We start from the raw sequence: 23,369 nt of genomic DNA, 5'->3' as shown, positions 1-23,369 counted from the left end.
AAACGGGGAGGCATTCATATTGCGTCCTGCCTCAAACTTCGGTTAAAGAAAACTCAAAATGCATCATCCTAATCCTACGACCACTAGTGAATAAAATGCACAGTGCGAAACACTACCTTATGCATTCTATCATTCTAAACTCATCGCAGTGTTTTTACTAAAACAGATAAATAAATATGAATGGAATATTTGGACATCCTGAGTGAGAGTGCATCCAGATCCATTTTTCATTAAATAATTGCTGGTTAGTGAGTAAAGGAAAATTTGAACATTCTGAGGGTGCATTCAACAAACAAAGTGGCAGCTACATTAAGTCCACCAAAATTAGTATTCTGTGTAAAGTGCTCGACACCAGCTCCAACACTGCTAGTTCAAAGGAAATGAGATTGTTGCGATAAGAAAATATGTAACAATGCGATTTCCAACACTGCAATTGTTTGGGTATAACTATCATGGTGCAATCCTAAGGGGGTCACGAGGATAAAGTGATGCCTTGCGGATGTTATTCAGGCCACAGAAGAGCATTACTACACGCTCCAAACCAACTCCAAAGCCACCGTGTGTTGGTGCACCATATCTGAATCATCAACAAAGCAATTAGTTTTTTATATCACGTAATCTAATTTGTTGAAAATATAAATCATTCCCTCTGCCCAGTAATAAATAGTAACGGTAGGTTAGACAGTTGTAAATTCCAGACATCTTAGCCAACTATGTCTATGTCAAGCTTGTTACAAAAGTTACATAACCGGTTCCAAGTCTCGATAAAAGAAGAGGATTGTATTAGGTTTCCGACTGCCCATATAAAACTTTGTTGAACCTTTGACATGGATCAAACCGTCATTTTTGCCCTATAAATATCTGACAAAATAGCCCTCTCATTTTGTGGATGGTTTTTCAGGTACCATAAAATAATTATCAATTGTTAAGGAACCGTTTTCTCAACCAAAAAAAAATAGTGATTTCTGTCAAGTGGAAACAATATTTCAGGTACCATAAAATAATTACCAATTTTTAAGGGACCATTTTGTCACAAACTAATATTTCAAGGGTTAAAATAACGGTTTACTCATTTGGACAGAAATTATGTCTAGATATATTGATTTTTAAAAGTAACAATTTTATTAAAATAATATTTACCAATGGATGGATGGAAACAGTAGGTGCCAGAATTACACAAAGAAACACTGAACATGACAAGATGAACTGAGCAAGAGGCCATGAAGAATACCTGAAAGAATCAATGTAGGTAGATATTGTCTTGACATCAATGCCGCAAGACTCGGCCCGTTTTTCTAACATTTCTGCATTGTGGACACGTTGAGCTCCTGAAATGATCTCCTCGCCTAAGGGGCAAGTAACACAGAACTTAATAACTATATGTATGAAAAAGCAATGATGGCTACATGGAATACTTGCATGCTCCAAAATAACTATATCCATTTATTTTCATTTATAATGTTTAAAGATTATATAAAATATCAAGAATAAGAAGCTATTAATGATTCTAGAACACATTAAATGTGCTCCAAGAGTTTACAAGTGTTCTCTTACGGATACAGTATAGATGAAAAATTCAATAAAATCATTTTTTGTACCAATGAATGTATGACAAAATCTTTTATTGCTTACCTCTAATAAAGACATCAAATGAGTTGGAGTATTGTGGATTATCATAGCAAGGCATTGTGTAAAATGGCCTTACAGCTAAGGGGTAGCGATAAAGGATATAGAACTCTGTGCCATACCTATAAACCAAAATTACAGAACAAGTTAATCCAAAATAATAGGTCATTCAAAGTAAATAAAATATTTTCACTTCTTTGTTGTGTCTGTGTGTGTGAGAGAGTTACTTCTCTAAAACTAGCTGCCCCAACTTCCTTTCAGCTTCAGTATTCAAGTCACCAAAAGGTTCAATCTCTACTCCAGCATCCTGTGAAGCAAAATTATTAGTACATGCAAGACATACCATTTTCTAATATTCTTATTAGTGAAGATAAACAAAATTCTGAGTGTTGAGGTCAATGATTCAACAATTGCAAAGAAAACCGAGAACCATATATAAGAGGAAAAATAGAGAGGAAGCCTCAGCATCAATGAAGCACCCCTTGGATCAGAACACAGGGAACCTAATTAGGCATCAAGACAATAATTTCATCCTTTTTGGGACTATAAACCCATTTTGACTTGCAAGAACACAAGATTATGATATGGACTGAGAATGAGGTCTTACGTAAATTTTCCTCAAGCCCAATTCTTTTTCAATTAACAATAGGGACTCCATGACATTTTCTAATAAACCTTTGACTATTGTGAATCATGTTTTCGATGACTTTTTGGTTGAAATCAGAAATTAGAAACTAGAACAGCATAACTTTTTTTCATAATGCAATAGCATCGGGCCATCGGCTGATCCAAGTAGCCGGCCTAAACTAATGGGCCAAGACTTTGTTATCATCACTGTTCTTGTATAATCCCTCGATAGTTATGGAGCATATGTGTTATTAAGAAAGAAGAAAGTCCCCCATTCAAATAAAAAAGAAGAAAAAAAAAATTTGTTCATGATTTGTGAATTAGATACTAAGGAAAATTTTAAGCTTACCTTGAGCATCTGAACCCCTTCTTCATATGTAAGCCGCAGAGTCTGACGAAGATACTGCATATTAACCGGGATATATCAGATCATGAATAAGATCATATAGCCTTTAAGCATTGCATTCATTTTGTATTCACATTTTTCAACTGGTAGTTCATGGCACAAGAACTACAACATAGTATAGTTAATAATATTTACTCATTTTTTTTTACGGAGAAAGAAATTTGTTAGATTAGTAGAAAGAATGTTCGATATATATAAAATACATTTTTTTTAATAGAAGATGCTTACCTTTAAAGGTTCAAATGGATACTGGTGTGCCACAGCTTCAAGATCCTTCTTACAATTCTGGTTCAAGCTATCAAATATTGAGACAAACAACCTATCAACTATATCCATAACCTGCTCAAAAACTCAATATCAGTAAAACAGGTTATGTACCACAATAATTTCAAAACCATACCAAGAAACATACGCCTAAAAGTGATATATACCTCAAAATAATGCTTCTTAATCTCCATTTCAACATCAAGACCAGTAAACTCACACAGATGTCGGTGTGTGAAGGAATCTTCAGCCCTAAAAACAGGACCAATCTCAAAAACACGGCCAAAATCAGCACATATTGCCATTTGCTTGTGAAGCTGTGGTGATTGGGCAAGGCAAGCGGGGTGCCCTTTATAGTCCAGTCTGAAAACAGCAGCTCCACCCTCACTTGAACCAGCAATCAATTTTGGAGTGTGGATTTGACGAAAGCCTTCAGATAATAAGAATTGTCTAAATGCCTACACAACAATAGAATGAAAAATAATGTGACCATTCAACTTGGCATCAAGGGAAAAATATATTCTATAAATGTCTTAGTATGCATTTATTGCAGTAACGTTAGAATTTAAAGCAACCATGATGTCAACAACATGCAAATCAAGAATGAACGCAAATAAGTAAACTCTTCAGAAGAAAATTCAGATGAAATGCTTTACATTTTCAACTTGAGACTGAATGGAGAAAATTCCTTGATTAGCTGGGGTTCTTAGGTCAAGTACTCTAAAGTTCAAACGTGTATCCTGATTAACACGAACAAGTTGTTCACCAGCCTGCATTCATTAACAGAACTAGTTAACCAATGGATGAAAAGAAATAACGTAAAAGATAAGATCCTGCAAACAAATCACCCTAACAAAGAAGGAGTCAAACAGGTTGACAAAGACCCAACACCTCCAATCAATGTACCTGAAGTGCCTTCTCAATTTCAGCTTCACTTCGAGCAGCATCCTCGAGATTAATTGGTAGAGTTGGAAGGGCCCTGCTAACACAATACAACTTCCTCACTTGAACCTCCACCTATCAGAACAAACCACATAAGCTATAGATCCCCAACAAAATGTTCAATTACTTGAAAAAAATTGAACTACAAGTTATACAAGTTAAGGAGAATAAGAGGAAGCCTTAGATGCCATTCTACCCGTTTACTTGTACAACCTTCATCTTGGTGTGCGCTACAATTAGCATCATTGTAATCAAGCAATTTTACCATCTCTATCATAAAAAACAATGCCTCCCATTTTCTATTCTATGTTATAAACCTTACAAATATTTCTAAACCCAAAACCACTATGCAACCAAATTCAACACAGTAGTTGTTAAGATTTCAAAGTCTAACTTCCGGAAAGAGAAAAGCTATTGTTAAACCCTACTAAATAGATTGCTACTGTTTCCCTTCATTTATATCCAAAATCAAATCTCAGAAGCTAACTAACCTGCTGTGTGGCACCTTTGATTGGTTCAGAAGGGACCGAAACAAGACCTTCAACATCGATAACAGACTCGCGGCTCAGCGCCGCAGCGTACTTCACCATCTGCACGCTAACCAAATCTTGCTGCGCTTGCACCAAACACTGCACGGTGAAGCCGCTCTCTCTCACAACCAAGAACGCCATCTTCTTCCCAACGGGACGGATGGCCTGAGCCCTACCTCGGATCATGACGTGCTTCCCTTCTAGAGACTTCTCCAGATTCTCCACACGTGTCCATCGGCTGGGGTCCACGGGGGTCTTCGACTGCAGCTCCTCCATTGGGATGTCGCCGTAGTTTCCGGCGAGGGGGTCGTCCTCGTCGACAGCGAGCTTCGATGTGGCGGAGGCAATGGCAGTCTCCTGGCGGCGGCGGAGCTTTTCCTGCTTCATGGCTTCCTTCTTGGCCGCCTTCTTGCTGATGGATTGGTCCGATGACGGTGGCTCGGAAGATGGTGCTGAGGGTTCTTGGGGTTCAGAAGACGACATCGTTTTGTAGTGATGATGTGAATGCGAGTGAGAGTGTGGCTTCAGAGCGATTTAACAGAGTTGTGTGTTTATATGGAGAAGGAAATCTGCCGAAAACAGGGAAAGTGAAACTGTGAAAACACCCCGCTTGGTGTTGATGATTCTAGTAGGGTTTGCTGATGACCAGGCCTGATCCGAAGATCCGATCCGGATCCGCCCGCTTTGGGATTAACTTGATTTGGTATTGTTGTGATCTGGTTAGATCTGAAATTTCAATAAATGACCACAGGGTGGATCTCCATTATTTTAGGATGACAATGATATAATACATGAGCAATGTTAGGGGCCAGTAACTTTTATGATTAGTAGCCATCAAATAGTCATCAATGATGATTTAATGATGTGAGATTTTATCCAATGGCTCACATTTCTCTGCTGGTTGCATGCTGGCCAACATTCAATAAAATTGCTGGCCCCCTAGACTTTTCTATAATACATTATATGTTTGTCTCAATCACTCTTTACAACTATTTTAACAAGTGAGATTAATGGGTATGAGCAAAATTTAGTATTACAACATTGAGTCCCTTTTTCACTATGAGAAATTCCTGTTGATCCTATCCATGCCATTTTTTTATGAGTAGGATCCTCTGCAGAGGCAAAGACAAACTCAGAGTATACTTTATGACACTGGATTGAGGAAGAAGAAAATAACACTAGCTAAGCTTTTAGAGAGAGAATGAAAATTTATAACATTTTGTAAGATAGAAAAATTGGATATATTACAATGTTCATTGAGATCTGATTACAACTGAGGTGAGCTCCTCCTTTTATAGAGGTCTCTAGATAGCAACAATATCTTACAGAATCTAAACAAACCTATCATACAATGTCACCTGGAGGATAAGGATAAGCCTTATCTCTTTCTAGCTTTTCTTAGACATGTGACAGATGTCACTTTATTTTAGTGCACTCAATAATTATACATAGTGGAGGCATTGTCTTAATAACGGGACGGATTGAAATAGTCTTCTGGAAGGGTTCCATCACCATCTGAGAAGGATGATGTCTCATCAGAGGCCAAATTGATAGCTCTAAGGGGAAGAATGAAGCAAAGATACCGTTATTTCAAAAGAAGAAAATCCCATACTAAGTCAAACAGATGTTTCATTTGTGGAAAATAAGATCACGTTGCTAAATCATATCCTCATAAGATAAAGAAGGAGATAAAAATGCTTCAGTCTTTAATGGATGCAGCTTCCATCGAATATGAAGAAGATCTTGAATCAGTACTTGAAGAGCAAGAAAGCAAAAATGATGATACCCAATATGTTTTCTAAGACTCTGATTCAGGATGAAGCAATTCAGAAGAAGACCTCCCACCAAATAGGTCAATATTTTCCATATCCTCCATTGCGTCTATCACCACAAGAATTCTTAAAGGATCAAACATCCCAAAAGAAGAATTTAGATACCTTGGATCCTCGGGAATAAAACAGATTGATGGTACTCATTGTCCTCACTTCGATTTAAAAGTCAAGACATCCGTCATGACAAACTAATAAAGACTGTTGCACTAATGAATACTGGATCTTATGCCACTGTCCTAAAATCACATGTCTTACCAAAAAAAATGTGGGCACCTTTTTTCAAGAGGTTCGCAGCAGCTAACAGTGAAGTCTTCACCATCAATCTCATTTTTAAAAAACCTATTGAATTGGAGATATTTGCAGGCCAGACCACTTGGTTCAGGGTACTGGAAAGTTATCTTCCAGACAAAGATGTTCTGTTCGGATTTGATATTTTTTTCCGAACCCATGGACTACATATCAAACCCCTGGCCTAAGTTACAAAGGGCAGTTTTTGCCTTTTATAGAAATACAAAGCATCCTTGAAATCCAAGAAGCCCCAGAAGAATATAAGGAGGTCCAGCAACAACTCCTTAGTGCCTGTTGTGACAGTCATGATCAATTCAACCATTATGTACCTTTGTGAAAGAATCCAGAATTTTATGTTCGTCTCCCTTTTAAAAAGAATGAGGACATCAACCCAACAAAGGCCACACACTCAGGAATGAATCCTGAAAATCTCAGGTTGGCAAGAGCTGAATGTGTAGCCCTTCTTGTGCAAGGACTCATTGAACCAACCAACTCTAACAGGGCATGTCAAGTCTTTTACGTTGAAAAAAGGGCCGAGCAAAATAGAGAAAAAAAGAGGCTTGTTATTGATTATAAGCCACTTAATGTCTTTTTGCAAGATGATAAGTTTCCTTTACCAAGGATCTCAGTTATTACACAGACGTTAAGTAGAGCAAAAATATTCAACAAGTTTGATCTAAAGACTAGCTTTTGGCAAATTGGGCTCCATCCTGAATATAGATACAAAACAGCATTTTGCATCCCTGAAATCCAATATCAATGGATAGTAATGCCATTTAGACTCAAAGTAGCCCCATCCCTTTTCAAAAAGGCCATGACCAAAATCTTTGGCCCATACTACACTCCACACTTATTTACATAGATGATATCTTACTGTTCTCAAAGGACAGTGAAGCCCATAAGGCACTCCTGGCCCAATTCACTCAAATTGTCAAAAAACAGGGAATCATGCTATCATAAAAAAGAGCTCTCTTGCTAAAACAAAAATTGAATTCCTTGGGATGGTCTTTGAAGATGGATTCTTTCAACCAGGAGATCATATTGCCAAAGAATTAATTCACTTCCCTGATGAAAACATGACGGTCAAACAAGTCCAACAATTCTTGGGAATTGTAAACTACATCAAAGACTTTATCCCAGATGTGACCAGACACAGCAGCCAGCTGTCAAAACTCCTAAAAAAGAAGCCTCCCACCATGGGGACTTTAGCAAACCACAGTTGTCAAAATCCTGAAGAAGATAGCACAATACCCTCCTCCTTTAAAGATTCCCAACACGGGAAAAAGGATACTACAGACAGATGCTAGTGATGAATTCTGGGGAGCTGTGCTACTTGAAGAAATTGATAGGACAAGACACTACTGTACGCATGCTAATGGACAATTCAAAAAATCTGAAAAACATTACCATGTCACTTACAAAGAGATTCTCGCTGTTAAACGAGGGATAGAAAAATTCAATTTTTACCTCAGTTCTTATCATTTCACTGTGGAGATGGATAACACCTCTTTCCCATCTATGCTGAAAATCAAGAAAAAAATTCTACCTGACTCTCAATTGTTGCAGTGGAAAGACTGATTTTCTCGCTATAAATTTGAAGTGAGATACATAAAGGGACACCAAAACACACTTGCTGATTTTCTCTCCAAACCTACTAAAAAACCAATCCAAAAACCAATCCATTACATCTGCACTATGAGTACCCACAATCCATACACCATTCCATTCCCTGATTTTCCGCTCCACAGAAGCCCATACAGAGAAAAAGATTGGTCCTTTTCCCCTCAAAGCAAGACCCCAGACAGAATTTCAAATAGATTGTCTAGCGAGACAAAACTTATTCTACTGGCTACACCAACTCCTTATCATAACCCAAATCCATCCAAACCCAAGGTACTTCAACATGGATACCCCTTTCTGCACTATACCAATAATCCAAAGACCTATACCAGAGGAAATGATGTGGTATATTTGGGCTTTGTCTTCTATATATACATGTGCCATCATAGTGTCAATCTTTCATGTATATCATATCCTGTGTAATCGCACTCAAGCACAATCCCATCTAGTCAGGTTATTCTCAATGTATGCCCCACTCGATGCAAGGAGAGGAATGTTATATAACATGCTCGACCGGCACCAACTGTGGGATAAACCTTCTCAGGCAAAACAGAAATTCTGTTATTTTGTCACCTTACAGAGGAATTATTTTACTAGAGGAGACCCACACACCATGAATAGGGTTGATATTGTTGGATACTCTACCATATGGCCCACGGATGAAAAGACAGTTCTAAATGCCTTGGCCAAATACCTTTGTCAACTTTGGCAACTTGGACTATATGGATAAAGAGATGCAGTTGAAGGACTCCCATTTCAAACAGATGTTCCGCCAATAACTCTTCAAGAGTTCCAGTCCAAATTCATAACTTCAGGAATAATTAATCAATTTGGACAATACTCTTTTTATACTCCAAGAGACCAGCCTAGCACATCTAGACATATCCCAAACAGAAATTCTGAGGAAGATCTGAATTTTGAGGATCTAAATGGAAGAGGATATGCCTTACCACCAAACTCAACCAGAATTGATGCAGGGATACCCAATGACGCTGAAGCCCCATACTCAGACCCATATGACCTGTATCTGCAAGATGCCCAAGATCCTAATGAAGGAAACATTGAAGACATGTTTACCTATCTACAAGACCTGGATATGGATCTTAGAGCTGTCAATTTGGCCTCTGATGAGACATCATGCTTCTCAGATGGTGATGGGACCCTTCTAGAAGACTATTTCAAGCCGTCCCTTTATTAAGACAATGTCCCAACTATGTATAATTATTGAGTGTACTAAAATAAAGTGACCTCTGTCACATGTCTAAGAAAAGCCAAAAAGAGATAAGGCTTATCCTTATCCTCCAGCTGGCATTGTATGATAGGTTTGTTTAGATTCTGTAAGATATTGCTGCTATCTAGAGAACTCTATAAAAGGAGGAGCTCACCTCAGTTGTAATCAGATCTCAATGAACATTGTAATATATCTACTTTTTCTATCTTACAAAATATTTTAAATTTTTCTTCTCTCTCTGAAAGCTTAACTAGTATTATTTCCTTCTTCCTCAATCCAGTGCCATAAAATATGCTCTGAGTTTGCCTCTGCCTCTACAGAAGATCCTACTCATCAAAAAATGGCATGGACAATTCACAGGAATTTCTCATAGTGGAAAAGGGACTCAATGTTGTAATACTAAGTTTTGCTTGGACCCGTTAATCTCACTCGTTAAAATGGTTGTAAAGAGTGACTGGGATAAGCATACAATATATTATATTATTGTCATCTTGAAGTACTGGAGATCCACCCCTGTGGTCGTAAAAAAAAATAAAAATATGCATTATGTTTATTATGTAATTGACTTAATTATTATTGTAAAACTTTAAATTATTATTATTAGACTCTAAGTTATTATTACGTAAATATTATAATGTTATGAAATAATTCTTTTTAAAAATTTAGAAGTTCAAAAAATGAAAGATTCAAACTTTAGTCATATTGCTTGTGATGCACTATAAAAAAATATATGTCTTCTAAATTAATTTTGATATTATGTTATATAAAGGGTTAAGTACTTTTTTCGTCCTTAAGGTATGGGATGAAAATCAAATTTGTCCCCGACATTTTTTTTGTCATGAAAATTATGCTCAACGTTACTAAACGTTATAAAATCGTCATTTTCTATCTCAATTTTAATTTTTTTGACCAAATTACCCTTAACAATAATAAAAATGATATTAAAAAACAAAATTAAACCCACCCCTTCTAGATATCTCTTTACTTTCTTCCCTCTCCATCCCCTTTCACCTACCACTTTCTCATCGGACTCCCCCTCTCCCCCTTCCCAAAACTCTTCTTTTCTCCCTTTTCGCCACCTTACCACCTCCGTCCTCTGCCTCCTTCTTCAACTTCGCTATCTCTCTCCATCGCCAATTTCAACCCTTCCTCCATTAGCGTCAGTCTCGCCTTCCTCATCTCCCCGACGACAACTCTCTCGGTGATCCCGACTCCTCCTTAGACCTCCACGAGAACCATGTTGGTATCAACTTCAATGACGTCGTTTCAGCTGAAGCCACCGATTTGAGTCTCCTACTCCAGTGTCAAGTCCAAAAATCTTATTTTGAAGTTGAATCTCGAGTTGGGTCTCCTACTCCGCCGTCTTTGTCGTCCTCAACAGACCAACTCAGCCACCCTCTTCACCACCTCGAATTTTCTATTCCTATTTTCTTTCCTTGCTCTCTATTCTTGTTCGATGTTCTTATTTTGTTCTTCCAATTTTTCATTTTTATTTTTGAAGAATATATACATCAGTGTTTTTATTATTTTGTATTCTGAGATCTTTAAATTAGAATAAAATTTTGAGCTTGTGGCTGCACACGCCTCCCTTCTCTACTTCTCTGTTTTCCATTGATGGTCTATATTATCCCTAATAATACGTGTATGTCTGAATTACAATTTAAATGATAAGTTTTTAAACACTGTACTGTGTTATAGCATTGCTGGTAATTTAATAGAGATGAAATAAAAAAATATAACTTTTGAGTTGTTGTCATTGAATTGAATTGTCTGTTTCGGTATTAACTCTTGTAAACGGTCGCTAAAATAAGTGGTTGAAGAGTAGCTTTCCATCCCGACAATGACTTTTTCTTTGGGATTTTACTCTTTTCCTCTGACTACTAAGATGTTTCAGTTGGTCAGGTGAACAACTCAAAAGATAAAGAAGTATCGTTAATTCCTTCATGCTCCTATATAAGGGGATTTCGAACTAAGCTAACGAAGCTTGGCCCGTAGGTCCTGGCACAATGTTAGAATTCTAGCTCTTCCAGAGTGGAGGTTTCACCCTTGAGAGCTACCCGTAGCAGTCGGCCGGTTGCCTGTATCAACGTAAGATCCTCCCTACCCGCTCTTCAACTCGGGATGAAACCAGCAACATCAATATCTTAGTCAGTGATAAACTCGAGTGGGCCAGAAAAGTGAATAGGTATCAGGCCAGGTTACTTTTTTGAGAGTCCTAAGCCGTTGCTGCCAAGATTTTTTCCTCTATTTTCACTTTAAAATTGAGTTGTTGTTGCTATTGTTGGTGTTGTTTGGATGAAGGAGTGGTGTTGTGATGGGTTTAGATTGATGGATGGATGAAGAATGGTGTGGTGGTAGTCGTGATGACTGATGATGCAGGGGGTGTTAGGGGTGGAAATGGGGAGGATTTTTTAATTTTTGTTAAAGGGTAAAATTGTCCGAAAAATATTATTTATAGACAAAAGGATGATTTTATAACGTTTTGTAACGTTGAGGATGATTTTAATAAAGAAAAAAGGTCGGGGACGATTTTTATTTTGACCACAGACCTTAGGGATGAAAAAAATACTTAACCCTTATATTAATTATAAGTTTATTGATCTGTTTTTAATCAAATTTATTGAATTGAAAAATAGATCAAAAAATTATGAAATTAGAATTTATAGACAAATTCAAGTTCAAATATGGATATCAATTTTTCGGCAACAAATAAATTTTTTTTCTTCTTTATAATTAGTTGTCATCGTAATTTTTTGGCATAAAATTTATTACGATCCAGATTTCATCCGATATAAACCTGATTTTAGTGTGATCTGAACATAGTATAATTAAATTGGATCTATGGTTGGGTAAGAGTCTAAAAAATAGACTCAATTGTTATTTAGGGTATGATTCGGGTCAATATAAATCCGACTTCATCCTTTTCCATGTGCACCCTTAGATTTTAGTAAGAAATTGAGGGCAGAGTTAGAGAAATTACTCCTTGATTTATTTTTAGAAAAAAAAAATTTTATTTGTATTATTCTTTTATAAAATTATGAAATTAGAAAAATAATTTAATTTTATTTGTGAGTAGGAGTGAAAACTAAATTTTCATTTTTGACAAGTCTGCCCTATATGGTAAATAGATGGCCTAAATCTAGGCTTGTTACTTCTGCTCAAGTCTGACTTGTTTAAAGTTTGACAAGCTCACGAGTTTATTTAAAAAGCATATTTTATGAAGTATAACTCAAAACAATAAATTCAAAATTTTTAAATTGACATTAAATGCATTCTAAATTTATAATCAGTCCTGTTAAACATTCAAGTCTTTTTGGCAACCAATTCCAATCAAGTTTGCCCAAACCTAACAAAAACTACTTTCATTACACGCAGCATGTACACATGTGCAATTCACTAATGCAAACATATTCTTCTTTATCTTTGCATCATTCTTCTTCTTCGAGTTCTTCCTTCTTCTTATTCGTGTTCTTCCTTCTTCTTAGTCGTGTTCCTTCTTCTTATTCGCGTATTTTTTCTCCATCGTCGTTCTTTTATTGTTATTATTGTTGCTGTGTTTTTTCTTTTCCTCCTTTTCTTCCTAGTAATTTTTTAACATTTTTTTATTTTATTCCTCTTAAGAGAGTCAAACAAAAAGAATTATGAGAAATTGAAATAAGAAGAAGCAGCAGCAGAATATGACGAGGAGGAAAAGGAAGAGTTTCGAATTATATATAACTTATCAGAATAAAAATACACTGAAATTTCTTAACAAATACACATAAATTTCTTATTTTTTATACCAACATTTTGCTACAAAAGTACAAAAATGTCTTTTTTTGAATGTTACATTTTTTTTCTTTTTTTTAGTTGAATGAATGTATATTCATTATCTTCCTAATAATTTTGCAGCATTATGAGTTTCTTTTACTTTATTATTTGATTTTTTTTATTTTTGTTAAGACTTAAGAGAATAAAACAAGAAGAAACTTAAGAAGGTGAGATAAGAAGAAAAAGATGAATACAAAAAAAAGATGATGATGAAAAAGAAGAAGTAGAAGATGATGAGGAGGAAGAAAAAGAGTTTTGAATTATGCAAAACTTATCAGAATAAAAATACACCAAAATTTATTAACAAATACATATAATTTTTTTTTGTTTTTACACTGAAATTTTGTTACAAAAGCACAAAATATTTTCTTTAATGATGTATTTTTTTCTTTTTTTTTTATTTCCTTCTTTCTTTTAATTGAAGAAATGCAGGTTCATTGTTTTTATTCTTATTAAGAGAGTAAAATAAGAAAAAACTTGAGAAGGAAAAACAAAAAGGAAAAGATGAATAAGAAAAAAAAAAGAAGATGAAGAAGAAGAAGAAGCAGTTGCAATAGCTAGAGTAATTTATCATGGCCTATCGCAAGTAGTTATAGAATGATTTACACTTTAGTACTGTGACATCTCATTAACAATTAATGTGCAGGAATAATCGGCTAAATTGTGTATTTTTTGGTTGGGTTGTAGATAATATTCTCCCTCAACTTGAAGAAGAAAGGGTTAGACCCCTCATCGTTGTGCTGATGAGTTTTAAATTATGCAAAACTTATTAGAATAAAAATACACTGAAATTTTTTAACAAATACACATAATTTTCTTAGTTTTTATACTAAAATTACTTGATGAGTGCGACACACAAACTCAGTTAAAAAATAAGCATACAAACAAGACTGAATCATGAATAAAAACCCATCTAAATTAATTTTGAATAAGGTAACATCATTAATATGACAAAAATTCAATGATAGCGATAATAAGAACGGCGATAACGATAAAAAAGATGAATGACAATATAATGATAACGATAATGATGATGATGATGGAGAACGAGGAGGAGGAAAATGAATGAAAAGAAGAAATCAAATGAAAAAAAAAAAGATGAGGAGGAGAATATAGTAATGGTGATGGTGACGATGATAACGAAAGAGAAAAAAAGGAAGGAGAAGAAAAAACAGCTAAGAAGAAAGATGCGCGTGATTTGAAAAGCGGTTATAACAACTTGGTTATATTTGGTTAAGTATTTTACTTGAATGTAGAATTTTATTCATTTATATATTAATCATTAGTCACATATCATAATCATATTTACAATCTATAAAATTTTTATTTGAACAAAAAAATTACAATCTTAACTAATTTTGACTATTATTTTTTTTTTAGTTTAATTTTACGTTTAATATAGGTGAATAGTTAAAAGTTTAAATTAAGAATAATTTATTATTACCAAAAAGTATTTTGACAAGTCGGCTCAATCAATACACAAAAAAAAATTTAAAATCTATAACCTGATCTTTTAATTAATAGATTTTATAAAAAATTTAAAGCTGTCATGTTTAATAAAATGGATCAAACTAAATCAAGCCTAAAATAAACAGAATTATAAACTTTTGTCGGGTAGCGTAAGTCATTTCTATCTCTACTTAAGAGTTATTATAAAAAAAAATTGTAATTTTATGATTGTATAAACAAATTTAATAAAATTAAAATTTATAAAAATTGCTTAACTTTTGTGAAGGGGCTGTTTTGTAATGAAAGAGAAAAAATAATATACATTAAAATTTTAATGAAAATGTGATACAATTTTTTTCGGGTGGCATTTGACCGCCCGTGCTATTTAGGACATGGGCCATGGCATTATAAGAAGCAAGTTTGAATTGATATGACAATGATTTTCATATTAATATATTATACACTATTACACTTAGAATTTCACAAATTTAAATATTTTTGTCAATTAAATTTAATTAAATTAATTTAAACTTACAAAAAGTTATTTATATAAAATATGTGCGAATTATATATACTTTTTGAATTTTTTTTTTGCATATTTTTTTCTTTAAGGTTATTCTTTTACGAATAAATGACCATTTGTATCCATAAAAAATAAAAACACTGATATATGTACTCACACTAGATCAAAACTAAATTTGTACCCATGCAAGATGCCTTCCGTGTGACAAAAGTATCCTACGTGGCACTCCAACCCTCCAAAGACAGAGTACTTTTGTCACACAGAGAACATCTTGCGTGGTTACAAGTTTAGTTTCGATTTAATATGGATACATATGTCGGCGTTTTCATCTTTTATGGGTACAAATGGTCATTTATTCTTCTTTTATTATTGTTATTGTGTTTTTATTAAAAATAATTGTCCGTTGTTAGATTATTAATGACTAAATTAACACACTAGAATTAATTTGAGTTAGTCTAACAGTTAATTTATTAATCCACTTAAATAAGTGTTAGTGGTTCGAATCAGTTTTGTGTATGCAGTCAGTCAATAATAAATTATTAAATAAAATTTCGATTTACGACGAATTAATTTTTGACTTCTCACGGTTAGGAGGCACTGAGGTAGAGGAGGAAAAAAGATTTTTTTTTTTTTTGGTCAGGTGGATTAAACAATCCCCAATTCTAGGTACCTCAAATGAATTAGACAACTCACAATCCTAGATACAATACACACCCACACACTCTTCACATATTTACCAATTTTTTCTTCTCGGTTTTAGTTGGTAGGAGTTGAGTCCGAGACCTTTGAGACAGAGGGGGAGCAGAATGCTGTGTGAACTAAGGCTCATTGGCGAGGAAAAAAGAATTTGACACACCAGTTATCTGTTGGATTATTTTGAGTTTTGGACTATCAGTCCTAGGGATTAGGGGTGAGCACGGGTCGGTTTGGTTCGGTTTATAGTAAAATTAGAAGCGAACCGATCAAAATGTAATTGGTTAGGTTTGGTTCAGATTTGTATTTTTTTGTATATGTACCCGAATCAAACCAAACCGATTAAGAACGGATTAGTTCGGTTCGGATAATTGGATACCCGATGACTTTGAAATTCATAAAAAAAACCAAATTTTTATCTTTAAAATTCAACAAGTACAATAAACATGTAACATCAATAGAAATAATCCAAACATGTTAAACACCAAATACATTAAAAATTAAACTCATTAAAATCTAAATATATTAATAATGAATAATCATTGTCTAATGAAAAAACCATATATATTTTTTTATTTTTTTATTTAATTAATATATAATCGGGTTCGTTGGTTGATTCGGGTTCCGCACCTCTAAAATCGATACCCGAACCAATCACTAAAAAAAACCATAAGTTTGGTTCGGATTTAAACCGATTATCTATTAGTTTCAGAACTAATTTAATTGGTTCGGTTCGATTTCGAACGGATAATCAAGTACCCGCTACTCGTGCTCACCTCTACCAGGAAATTTGTAACGCACACCTCGCACTTTGTTTTTTAGTTTGTTTCCTTTTTTGGTCCTGTACAGTTATGTTTGAAACAGTTAAATGATAGAGAAGAAATTATTGTGCCTTGTCTGAATGAGCGGTTTTGGTCTTATCTAAATGGGCTTCAAACTAAGTTTCTAGGCCATAAAATGGACTCTTTTGTAAGATCTTTTTTTGCATGTTTTAGGGACTACCTTATCCCGTGTAGTGTGTTCTTAGTCTGTTTCTTTGGGCATTAGCCCTGTATAATACCAAAAAATATTTTGGAAATTAAATGCATTTTGCTTACAGTTTTTAGACCTTGAAAACAATGGCCACTCACCATGGGTGAATATTGCTGGCAAAATACTATGTAATAAATCAATGGCATGAAACCAATTGATAGATCAGCCCAAAATAAAAAACTAATAGATAAAAAGGGCCTATATAATTTTTAAGATTTTATAAATAAAAATTACCCAGAAAAAGGATTTTATAAACGAATTGATGATAACTGATAAAAATAATAAAATCTTAACTTTAGTTTTTTTTTATTTAGTGCATTAAAAAATAAATGTATATGAATAATAAATGTGTTTAAAATACATTGATTTGATTTAATAAATGAGCACATTCTCTCATAGAAATTACTACTTTACATATCACTATATATGCTTCAAATGCTTATAATTATTAGATTAATTAAATAACGATTGGAATTTTTTAAAAAATTATCACAAAAAACACTACTTGATGTTATAGAGATTAAATTTACAAAGTTGGAAGATGAAAATTTGTTCTCTATTAATAAAAAATGACATTAAAAACTTTAATTAAACACCTTAAAAAAAAAATACTTTTGGTTGAGATTTGAAATTCAAAAGTCTTTCTAAAAAAAAGGACATACCAAATTTGGAGGTCAATCAATCTGACATTTAAGGAATAAAAACGTCAACTCATGAAGCTAGAATTATAAATTATAATATGTAAAATTTGATTAAAAACTTCGATTTATAAACTCATAAATCAAGGTGGTAACTTATGACTGATAGAAGTTATGGTTAGAATTTAGACTTTATAAGAAAGGTAAGTAAAATAAAAAATTTCAGCGAGAATGATGAAACAATTGGGTTGAGATCTAAAACTCAAAAAAAGTCTTTCTCAAAAGAAAAACATTACGAATGACATTATTAATTAATTGAGTTCTGCTAGGGAGCCAATGACTTATTTGTACAATGTGTACAATGGCTATATGAATTACAAACATACTCATCCCAAAAGCATAAACTGATTTTGGGGTTTACCAAAGATCGAACTCTTGACCTTTTGGATCTAGAACTCTTATACCATGTCATGATACCACTCATCCCAAAAGCTTACACTAATGAAAAAAGGTAACACTAATAGTTATATCTCTAATACTCCCTAAACCTCCATTATACGTATTGTACAAATATTCCATTAGCTCCCCATACTTTCTCTAATTATATATGTATCTAGGAAAATGTGATTAACGTACGCATCATGGATGCGTACGTACCATATCCAACTTTAACAATTTTTTATTTTTTCACGACATTTTTATTTTTGCATGATTTTTTTCGATCTTTCTAAATCATTCTTACCTCTAAAACCTTAAACAAACATATCAAGATATCGAATAAAAAAAATGAAATTAATTTAAAGATTCTAAAGACCTAACAAATATGTTTCAATCAATTAAGTACAATTTAAAAAAAAGTTCATAAAAATATGTATTTTTAAAAAATAAGTACAAGTTAATTAAGTTGATAATTTCATTCTTTCAATCTAAAAATTATCATAAATTATAGATTTGTCATGATTAAATATATGATACCACAACAAATTAAAACATCAAACAACTCATGAAAAAAGAACAATTTATTCTTCTAGATTAATTGAACTTAAAATGTATCTCATAGTCTCAAAATGATATAAAAAGAAAAGTTTATAATATCACAATCTCAAAATATATATACTAAATACATGTATTCATGTATGATTTTTATTTTAATTCTTTTCTTAGTTTATGTTAAGTTGAGTGTAAGAATTTCTATAAATATACCTCTCATTATTAAAAATAATAAATTTAAGACATTAAAAATTCGAAATAAAAAGATGATGATAATATCGTATTTTTAGTTATTTTTATAATTTTATTTAAATAATTTTTAAATTTAAAAGAGAAAAAATACTTTTTTAATGTGTAAGTACTATCCAAATAATATTCAGCACAATTAACCATAAACTTTTGAGATATGAAACATTGTGAATAAAACAAAAGGAAGCACCGTCAAATTTGTATTGTAATGTTGGTTATACACGTATCTACGGTATCTTATGAAAGATTTTTTTCCATTTTCAAATTTTGAAGTCGGTAATTGGTATGCTTGTCGTATTTCTCTTCATTCATTTAATGCGCTTTCAAGTTTAATATTGGACAAATATGTGGGACAATTTTGTTGTCAGTGTGATATTGAGAAACTCGGACCGTGTGAGTTCTTTGGATTTAATTTTTGAATAACAAATCGTACGGTCCGATTTGCATTGGAGGAGAAAAATTTGGGGTAATTGAAATCGTACCCTACGATTTCTTTAGTAGCTAAAGGAATCAAAGAACTCGGACCCTACGATTTTAGATAATTATAAGTTTGAGGCACAATGAACTCGGATCCTCCGTTTTGTGGAAGGGCTAAGAGGAACTCGGATGGTCCGAGTTCTTAAACATTTTTTTTTTTTTGGGTTCAGTTTAACCTAGTCGAAGGGTTCGAGTTCGTTAAGCATGCTGATATAAAAGAGTGAAGTGTACTGGTGGGAGCTTAGTTCCGTCTTCTTCCTTGTTGAACGGTTGCTTCCTCTCTTCTTCTATCTTGGTGAGTTTCAGTTTTGATTTTGAAAGTCTAGTTGCTAAGGATAAGTTTATGCTTACTTTTTGTTGAGTGAAAAAAATGAGTGACAGAGTATTGCTAAAAATATACTATTTTGGTCAGATTTTGTTACAAACGAGTGAAGGAGTAAAATTTATTTGTGAAAACCCATTAGATCTTATTATTCCTTTTATTATCTCATTTGAAGAACTCAAAGGTGTAATCTGCGAAAAGATTAATTCTGAGCGGGCAAGAAAGATATCCTGTATCCTATACAGATATCCCGTACCGGTGTTTGGTGGATTCATCCAGTATCAAACCAAATATGTGACGGACGAAGCGAGCATGCAGGAGATGTTTTCAATGTATATTGAAAACCAGTCTCAGATCTCGTTCATCGAGTTGTATGTTGAGTTTGAACAATATGAGGCTGACCGGAATATTCTACGGGAAGATTATAATAGTGACAGTGAAGAAGAGTTCGAAAGCAACTACGAATTTGTTGGTCCAGATGGAGATGAAGATCAAGGTGACGGAACCATGGCCCCAGATGTGACAGAAGTGGCAAATGCACTCGCAAACGAAGTGCCGTTTGAGGAGCCATCATTCATGCGAGTGTTGGACTTGGAAGCCATGCATGTTCCGGAATATCCGGAATATATGACTGCAGGTAAAGTAATCGTGGTACAAAGATTTTTTTGGTTAGACATTGATTGAGTTATGAATAATTTACTTTTTATTTACCATTAATTAGTTGAATGTAGTTGTTGTCAGGATAGAACCGGGTTATTACAATATTTACCACTAATAGAAAATTGACTTTTTTAACTATTATATACTACTAGTATTTATTAAAAAATAATATTTAAATTCTCTATAATATGGTTATGACAAAATGCGTGAGTTTGTGGACATTATTATTTGCACAGGTTCGACCCGTTGTACGGTTCAAACTCCGTGAACTGAACCGGATCGGTCCAGTTTGTTTGGTTTGCCGGTTGAACCGGTCGGTCCGCTCTATTTTTTATATTTGCTGCTTATGTTCTTATTTTGTTTAGAGTGACATAATAACATGTTGCAAAGTCTGGAGTTATAGCATACTGGATGCAGTGAAATTTGATTTACCTTTAGAATCGGTTTTGAAATACCTGTGTATTAATGAAATTTTTTCCAATGGTGGCTGTCGCAGCAGAAGTTCCTATTGTCGCAGATGGTGAATTTGCCATTGGTATGGAGTTCAGTTCCAGAGAAGCTGTTATTAAGGCGGTAAAAGAGTATACGATACGACAAGCGTAGACTACCGGGTGTATGAGTCTGAGCCGTTGACATTTTATGCCAAGTGTACACAGTATGGGTCAGGGTGTGATTGGGTTATCAAGGTTAGCTTGATCAGCAGGAAGTACTGTTGGGTTATAAGGAGGTATAATGGTAGCCACACCTGTACCAGAGCCACCATTTCACAGGATCATTCGAAACTGGATTCTATCACAATTGCAGAAGCAATAAAGCCACTGGTTGAGGCTGACCCCTCCTTGAAGGTAAAATCGGTTATAGCAGAAGTGCAATCGAAGTTCAACTACACCGTGAGCTACCGGAAAGCATGGTTGGCTAAGCAAAGGGCAGTAGAAAAAATATTTGGAGGTTGGGAAGCCTCTTATGAGGCGTTGCCTATATGGTTTGAGGCCATGTGTCACAAGGAGCCATCTGCTGTTGTCCATTTTGAGACTATGCCTGCATATCAAGGCGATGACTTGGTGGCTGATATTCGGGTACTGCATCGTGTATTTTGGAGTTATTACCCTTGTATTAGGGCATTCAGACATTGTAAGCCAATTGTCCAGGTGGATGGGACTCACTTGTACGGAAAGTATAAGGGTTGTCTGCTTGTGGCAGTTTCACAGGATGACAACAACAATATCGTCCCAATTGCGTTTGCTATTGTGGAGGGAGAGACTTCTGATGCATGGCATTTTTTTCTTAGTAACCTGCGTCAATATGTTGTAACTCGGGATCGTGTCGGTCTAATATCCGACAGGCACGAGTCCATCAATGCAGCTGTGGAACGCAGTAACGGAGCTTGGTCACCGCCTAGAGCTTTTCATATGTTTTGCATCAGACATATAGAGTCAAATTTTCTGAGAAAGTTCAAGGCCCCGTACCTCCAAAAATTGATCGTCAACATTGGTAAGCATTTAGTAAATTTAATCAAATTATTAATAGATTCTTCCTTAAATAATTCTATTGAAAACGATTAGTTTTCTTTCTATTTGTCGACATCTACCAGGATATTCGAGGACGGTGCGGGAGTACGAAGTGCGTTACCAGCGGTTACGGGAACGTGGCGAGGCGTACACAAACTGGTTAAACCGAATTCCTCGCGAACAGTACGCATTGGCCTTTGATGATGGGTACCGATGGGGTCACATGACGACGAATCTAGTGGAGTGCATCAATTCAGTTTTGAAGGGTGCACGCAATCTTCCCATTACTGCTCTTGTGAAGGCAACATTCTACAGACTAAACGAGTTGTTCACCCGGAAAAGAGCAGAGGCGGAAGCCCGGATCAATGCTGGCCATGTGTTTTCTGATATCGTGACATCGAAGTTGCATGCAAACCAACTTGCATCAGGAAACATCCAAGTTAGTTGCTTTGACCGCCAGAATGAGGTCTTTGAGGTTCGTGAGATGCCAAGCAGGCTGGAGTTTGCAGTCGATCTACGTGGCCTTCGATGTGACTGTGGTGAGTTTCAGGTGGACCGGATCCCCTGCAGACATGTGTTCGCATGTTGTGCCAACCAACGACTGGATTGGCAACTATACGTGAATGATGTGTATAAGATGGACCAAGTTCGGCGGGTGTACCGAGCTAGGTTTATGCCACTAGGTAATCCTATCACATGGCCTGCTTATAACGGACCTCGGTTCATACCAAATCCGTACCTAAGACGGGTCACGAAAGGTCGCCCCAGGATGACCCGCTTTTTGAATGAGATGGACACGCGGATGTTACATCGTCCCAGGCGATGTACGCTATGTGGGGCTGAGGGACATAGTCGTAGCAGATGCCGTCAGTCAGCTGGTTCAAATACCAACAGAGATGCCCCCTAGGTTCATAGTTTTAAGATGATCTTGTATAATGTAACCTGATTGAGCAATCTGAGTTAACATGACCTGCTATATGTAACCTTATAAATTATGACAATCTAGTATTATCACATATCTGTTGCATTATATAATATGATGGTTAATACATCAATATCTGTATGAACATATTAGTATTTTATGAAACATTATTACATACTCCAGATGGTTAATACATCAAAAAGTTCATTACAACTATGTGATAATAAACATACAATATAATCTTACCATAGTCCAAGTCATTAATACATAATGTCCAACACATACAAATTACTCAATGAAAAATCCAACACATACAAATTACTCAATACAAAGTCCAACACATACAAATTACCCTAAACATAACTCCACAATTACTTTTTCATTGCCCACTTTACATCCTTCACAAAGTTCTTGCATTTCTTGGCCGCTTTCTTGAAGACAGAAGGAGTGAAGCGATTAGCACTCCGACGTGGCGGATCAATCCTCAGATTGTAACCTTTGACGTTGTCCTCCGGAGTGTCCGCCTGACCTGTATACAATTTTGAATAAACAAGTATATGCAGCACATTACATATTCATTACCAACATAGATACCACAAATCAAGAAGGATAACCAAGTCAAAGATGCCATGTATGAGAACCAAAAAAATAACTTATCGTATATGTAAAGCAAAATAGTTAACATAATACCATCGTTACGAGATTCTTCATCCTCATCGAACTCCTCAAT

At 34.8% G+C, this 23,369-nt stretch overlaps 3 protein-coding genes across 3 annotated transcripts; 2 read left to right on the top strand and 1 right to left on the bottom strand.

Annotated features, from left to right (window-relative positions):
• Positions 1-203: 203 nt before the first annotated feature.
• LOC107605419 (Class II aminoacyl-tRNA and biotin synthetases superfamily protein) lies at positions 204-5,105 on the bottom strand. The gene is made up of 10 exons (XM_016307297.3): positions 4,357-5,105; positions 3,830-3,940; positions 3,580-3,693; positions 3,091-3,381; positions 2,888-2,998; positions 2,603-2,656; positions 1,854-1,933; positions 1,633-1,748; positions 1,232-1,346; positions 204-577 (listed from the first exon to the last, which is right to left on the bottom strand). Exons 1-10 carry the CDS (start codon positions 4,876-4,878, stop codon positions 451-453), a joined length of 1,641 nt encoding a protein of 546 aa, XP_016162783.1. The 5' UTR covers positions 4,879-5,105; the 3' UTR covers positions 204-450.
• A 14,492-nt stretch (positions 5,106-19,597) lies between these two features.
• LOC148563087 (uncharacterized) lies at positions 19,598-20,812 on the top strand. Its single transcript, XM_088491160.1, has 2 exons — positions 19,598-20,186; positions 20,709-20,812. Exons 1-2 carry the CDS (start codon positions 19,598-19,600, stop codon positions 20,810-20,812), a joined length of 693 nt encoding a protein of 230 aa, XP_088347286.1.
• Positions 20,813-20,973: 161 nt separating this feature from the next.
• On the top strand, positions 20,974-22,624 carry LOC148563086 (uncharacterized). The gene is made up of 2 exons (XM_088491159.1): positions 20,974-21,700; positions 21,801-22,624. Exons 1-2 carry the CDS (start codon positions 21,202-21,204, stop codon positions 22,622-22,624), a joined length of 1,323 nt encoding a protein of 440 aa, XP_088347285.1. The 5' UTR covers positions 20,974-21,201.
• The last annotated feature ends 745 nt before the right edge of the window (positions 22,625-23,369 follow it).

The sequence above is a fragment of the Arachis ipaensis genome, chromosome B6 (genome assembly GCF_059453495.1).
Source record: "Arachis ipaensis isolate K30076 ecotype BB chromosome B6, ASM5945349v1, whole genome shotgun sequence".
Taxonomy (NCBI): domain Eukaryota; kingdom Viridiplantae; phylum Streptophyta; class Magnoliopsida; order Fabales; family Fabaceae; genus Arachis; species Arachis ipaensis.
The sequence above is the reverse complement of the archived record's forward strand: the minus strand, read 5'-3'. Positions and strand labels throughout refer to the sequence as shown.